Here is a 6,271-nt window from a genome sequence, read left to right as displayed (position 1 = left end):
AACTCGAAGCCTTGTAAATTTGCATTTTTTCACTGCATAATGTGGAACTGAAAATGGAAGCTGGGTTACCATTCGCATGACTTCTAAAATTACAGCATTTGTGTAGACCAGGTCTGGTTTATCCGTTAACATAACGCTTCTTTTGGTTCCAACTATATCTTTTATCTCTGTAAATACTCGTTCTTGGATTTCAGGAAATCTTGCCATGAAGAGAAACAGCCACGATAAGGTTTTATTTGTTGTATCGACACTAGAATGTACGCAAAAAATCAATCAGTACAGCATCAATTTTTTTTAAGTACCATAGAAACGTTATTTTTTCATAAAATAATTTAGATTAATGTAACAGTGTTTTTTGTAAATCAGAATGTAGAAAACTAAGCAACAAATAAAGCCTACTTTTAGCATTCTTACAAATCATTTAAATACCAATTATTAACAGATGATTGATGTAGAAGAAAATGTAATAAATAGATAAGAACCCGGCTCCTTGTAAGTCACCAAGTGTGAGGTTCAGCCTTTCCCTTGTTAACACGTATCCATCTGTATTTCTTTCGTCATCAACGTCACTAGCAAGGATAGCATCCGCAACATCTCTGATTTTACCTGCTGTGAATGTTTCATGATGTTCGCGTATTTGTTCTTTCGTGATGTTGTATGACCGTACGAGATTATTTCCAAGCTTGTCAATTTTGAAAGGCAAAATATACCGCAACCATGGCAATACGTCAAAAGGATTACCACTTCCAGTCAGTTCATTGAACTCTTCAAGTGTTTTTATTATTGTTTTAACATGCCTCTCTACATCAACAGATTTACCACGTCCATAAAGAAACTGATATATTATCCTTGTAACTAAAGTTTGGACATCTAGTTCTATTGAACCGGAATTTCTGTTGTATTTTTCCACCAAAATATCTGCAAATGCGTTAGCCTCATTCGTAACTAACTCTTCAATTACTTCTCGTCGTTTGAACGTAAATAAACGTAGAGCCTTAGCAGCCCATTTTCTCTGTTTCAAATAAACTGGCGAAAAATTACTGAAAGCAAAAGTAACCTCCTTGATTCGTTCATTTAAGATATCCATTGAAACAAAGTTTGGTCTTCCACTGAATGCGTCGTCAGGATGTTCACCAGCTGCCTTGACAGCATTGTAACCATTGACAACAACAGCATTCCAGCTTCCAAGTCGTATAGAAAACACGTCACCATACGTCTTCCACCATTTCATGAATGTTTCCGGTGGATAATTTCCAAACAACGGTAAGTGACCAACAATTGGAAATCCAAAAGGCCCATTAGGATATATTTTGTTTCTAGTTTGGTGAAATCGTTTCAAGAAATGAACCATCATTAAAACCATACAGATAATGCCCAAAATGAATGTTAATTCCAACATTTTATAAAAATATATTAGTCCACAACAATAGGTGAAATAGAAAACAGAATCAACATGAATTGATCGGATTTAGTGAGTTTAAGTTTAAGTGAAGATAATAATAGATTACGCGACCTGTAAATACCAATGTAGGACACATTTATTAGCTTTATGCCGCCTATTTTTAATTCAAGGTCATCAAACAACTATATGGAAGACTGTTTTTATTTTCGATTCCTTTTTGTGAAGTGCTTTTTCTGTCACTCAGGGGCCTAATTTTGAGGGCATCAAAGCATTTAGAATACATAACTATTATTTATGAAAACAAATTTGATACTTTAACAAAGTATACAAAACACGTTATGATCACAAACAAATGCAAAACATGTTAATATTTACTTGTTATCTAGATAATCTTAAAAGGACTGAATAATGTGACGGTTTATCTATTTTACATCGCAAATTGTGAATATAGTTTATACATGTATATATATACACAAACACATTTGTTTGTTCTTATATGATGTTGCAGATGTATCTAAAAAGTAATCCCGTAAGTATTTGTTAATTTATTTGGTTTATGGAATAATCACAGTGTACATAATTACACTTTTTCTGCGAAAGTCCATGACAACGGCGCTATATAATATAGTGTTATGCCTTTACTCCCAGTCGAAGATATTGAATCACTGAAAATACACAAGATAAATAGAGAGTAACATACCTCTGTATTTTGATATGTATTTTATCATCGGAGCCTGCTAAATTGATATCAAAAGAGAGTTTCATTTTCTTCAAACTCGGAAAAACATATCAAAACATGACTAACATGATTATGTTTGCAGAAAAATACACTTTTCGTCAAGGAAAGAATTCTTGTAAACCCCACGCCTTACTTGATAATGTTCTTCCCTCCCGACTCTATAGTTTCATTGGTAAACATTGGTAACTACAAGTGATTAAATGAAAATATTACTATTCAACTTATATGCTTTATATTTATTTAATTATATACATCTTACTGTTGAGACGAAGTAGATATATGATTACGTAAATATACTTTAAGATATTGTATTTTTGTCTCTCCTAAAATATGTTATAATATTCATACATTTATAAAAAGATATAAAAAAGAGATATGGGAATAAATGGGAAAATGGGGTGAAGATAAAAAAGTAAAATGATAAATAATCGATTAAATAAAAAAGCATTATGATAATATAGTTTCTCATATGAATAATACAAGTTGTAAAAGAAACACACACACACACAAACTTTTGATGGCCGTTAGCCTTCTGCCATGAAGTAAGTTCCTTCAGAGCTTAGTGCTCTACCAATTGAGCACCGAAATTTTGTCCTCACTTATACATGTACAATAATTAGTGAAATGTACAATCAGTCAGACGTGAAACATTTCATTTACTGTTCATTACTTTTTAAAAAGTATTAAAATACACTACCTAACTTTTAATAAATATGAAGAAATAAGGGACCATGTCATTAGATGAACACTGAGACATGCACTTTTTGTAACTTTAGATTATCATTAGACTAAATAATGGCTATCAAAATGTGTTTAAGTCAACAAAATGGATTTTAATCTTACCTCTCACTATGCGATCAAACATAACTTTAGTCCGATTAATTAAACTAGTTAAATTGCTATTCTGACAAAACGATAGATGGTTAAAAATAGCTCTGCTACCGACATGAAAATGAAACAATTGTACGTGTTTCAGAAAATGCTTACTGTCCTTCAAATAAGTAGCTAACCTTGATTGATTAATGTTTTTCTATTAATATGCATACGTTCTTCATAAAAAGTCCTAGATGCATACATATATACAAATATTGCTCCGGACAAACATTTTCTCCTGTCCTCTATGACCTTGACAATTGACCAGGTTACATAAGCGCGATATTAAGTCTCATTGTGGTTAGCATTTGTATAAAGTAATACACTTGTACTGAACTTCATATATGCATGAAGAAAATAATAATGCTGCGACAAATTCGAAACATTTCATTTCAATATACTTGGTGACCTTGACCTTGCATATACGTATTGATCAAGAATGTGACTGTTAGACAGGTAAGACTTAGATGGCGTACAAACATGTTGTTGGTATTAAGTCTAACGGGTATCACTCAACAAGGAAACGTTCACGATCTTTTCTCATCATATGACATTAAATCCAGATTGTCTGATTTAATGACTGTTGTTATGTTTTTTTGGTAAACACACACAGGAGTTACTTAACTAGTCATTTTATAACCTGATATCTTGTTATAGTTTCTCCGTCAATCAGACTATCGGATTCAGAAATGTCAAACATAAATTTGTGCATGAATCCTGTAAAGATAAATATTTTTCTATATCTAATACAAAATGAGGTCACCCACATTTGTTCCTGAATTTTAATACTTTTATGATACATTTTCTCAATGATAATTAAAACTGGCTTTTGTTTTTATCGCGTGCCTACACATTCGTAATACTAGTAATTCATAATATCAGAATGTCATGGTCCCAAGATAAATGTTGTACTGACAAACATTCATCTATAAAATGAATGATGTAAGTTTGTAGGTAGGCAATCTGAATATTCGGTGCATTTACTTTTTCTAGAAACATTTTACGTTACCACTCTTACGATGTATATGCATTGAAACATGGGATTACTGGCATATAATTTGCAATTTCATTTAATTCTTCATAAACTATTGTATAAAATTTGTTTCCACTCCTGATGGAAATTCAAACTTGATTTCCATGTAAATGCAGAAAACACATTTTTTAAGATAGGTTTACTATAAAAAGATCATTAAATCATTAAATAAAGTAAACAGTTTTTATTATTATTCATTAGTTATTATTGATTACAATCATCATTATTTTATTGTTAACAAGCAAGAATTATTACTTCATGCTTTCTTTGTGTAATTTGTCGTTTAACAGTAAACAATAGGGAAACATACTTTTATTTACCATTCAACCAACTTTTATTCATGACGAACTTAGCGTTAGAATCAAATTTCACTTGTAAGGTTTTTATCTAAACATTTCATGAGAATAGCAGTTTATTCTATATTTAGACTTAAGTGATTTTTTTAGTATTTATAAAGTTTAAAACCAGTCCCCAAGGCAGCATTCCTGTCTTTATAGACATCTTAATACATAATAAAATCTGTGCGTATCATAAACCAGACAATGGTTTGTTTATAGCACAAACAATAATGCCACGTTATAAAGAAAAAGCGATATCGGTTTTATTCATTTTATTAAATAAACGAAGGAGTTTTTGCATCACAGTGTATAACATGACAAATGTATGTAAATCTTTGCATATTCCATTGAGATGTTTTCGTCAAATATGACTTCTCTTGCTAGGTACCAGGACAAAATGATTATATCTCCTATTTAATATTAATTATTTTACCTTTAGCTAACTACTTTATAACTAAGCTATCATTTTTCTTTTCTCAAATGTTTGGTCATTTTTCTATTTCGACGGTCGGTTCACCTAGACGGCCTTCCTGGATAACTTCAAAGTAATTACCAATTTTTTCGTTAATAACTGAATGATAATCCAACCAGCAGAAAGAAACAAATGCTCTTTAGAAGCGTCCGATTAAACTGTAACTAGCTTATGATTATAACCAGATTATTCTAGAATCATTATATAATTGATAAGTGCCCACTAGACTTTAGCAAGTCAAGTACTGATTTTGACAATCAAGTGACTGTTACAATGTTTAATTTTGTATACATCTATTTTAGGTTTACTTCTTCTATGACAAAATATTAAAAGAAATCATGAAGAATTATTAAAATTATTACCAGGAGAGCCTCTTTTAATATCTTATCAAAAGAATGCTACTAAAGCTAATCAGACGAAATGCATGTTAAGGACAAATACGTAAATGAAACAGTTGTAAATCAATTAAATTACTGATAAGCATTTTATGATTATTCCATGTCTAAAACAAAATTCTAAACATACCAGTAAGGTTTGATTATTCAAAATAAGTTGCAAATAGGAAATATCTATCACTTATTCCTGTGAATATTGTAATGAAATGTAACATTTGTACTTGTAATTCAAGGTTTCAATACATTTACCATAAAGGAGTGATAACGTTCAATATTAAATAGACAAAAATACTCCGAATATTCAATCAGCAATATAAATTACCTACCTACAAGCCTTTATATTCATACATATATAGATGACTGTTTATCAATAAAACATTTGTCTTGGGATCATAACAATGCTGATATCATGGTAAGGCATTATTGCGTTACAATGCGTAGGCACGTAGCAAATAGAAAGGTTAAGCTTAATCGTCATTCAGAAAAGGTATTAATAATATACTATTCAGAAACAAATGCGAGTGACTCTATTTCATAAATAATATAGAAAATTAAATATTAATAAAGGTTTTATGAAAATAAGTAAGACGTTTGACATTTTGAATCTGATAGTGTTGTGGGTGGTTTACTATATCATATGATATCAAGAAATTCTGTATGTGTTGCAATAAAAATTACAAAAAAGTTGGTAAATTTATGAAATAATTCTTTAGTATGAGTAAAAGTAAGTGAACGTTTTCCTCTTGCACTTTACTAGTTGAACGGAATCCGATGACTTTAAACCTGTAACAAAACAATTTGTACGTCCTCAGAAAGTTTGTGTACCAGTACAAGTTGTTAAGAAACAACCGACTTAATTAACTCTCCTTTTTAAAAATGACGAATATTTTGCATAAAACTACAACTATTTTCGACTAAGCAAAGGCTTCTTTTTCAAATTATTAAGCAAAGATGGGTTATAATTATTTCAATGTTTAATAGCCCACCCACTGAACGATGGTGACTATTGGTCAACAAAA

The 6,271-nt window shown here is 30.6% G+C and overlaps 1 protein-coding gene across 1 annotated transcript; it reads right to left on the bottom strand.

Annotated features, from left to right (window-relative positions):
* Nucleotides 1-10: 10 nt before the first annotated feature.
* LOC132719301 (cytochrome P450 1A1-like) lies at nt 11-2,125 on the bottom strand (the record flags this gene model as incomplete). The annotated part of the gene is made up of 2 exons (XM_060703068.1): nt 483-2,125; nt 11-250 (listed from the first exon to the last, which is right to left on the bottom strand). Coding segments are annotated over exons 1-2 (1,157 nt in total), but the record flags the coding sequence as incomplete, so codon positions are not given.
* Between the last annotated feature and the right edge of the window lie 4,146 nt (nt 2,126-6,271).

The sequence above is a fragment of the Ruditapes philippinarum genome, unplaced genomic scaffold, assembly GCF_026571515.1.
Source record: "Ruditapes philippinarum isolate M1 unplaced genomic scaffold, ASM2657151v2 ctg17309_1_1_1_1, whole genome shotgun sequence".
Classification (NCBI taxonomy): domain Eukaryota; kingdom Metazoa; phylum Mollusca; class Bivalvia; order Venerida; family Veneridae; genus Ruditapes; species Ruditapes philippinarum.
The sequence above is the reverse complement of the archived record's forward strand: the minus strand, read 5'-3'. Positions and strand labels throughout refer to the sequence as shown.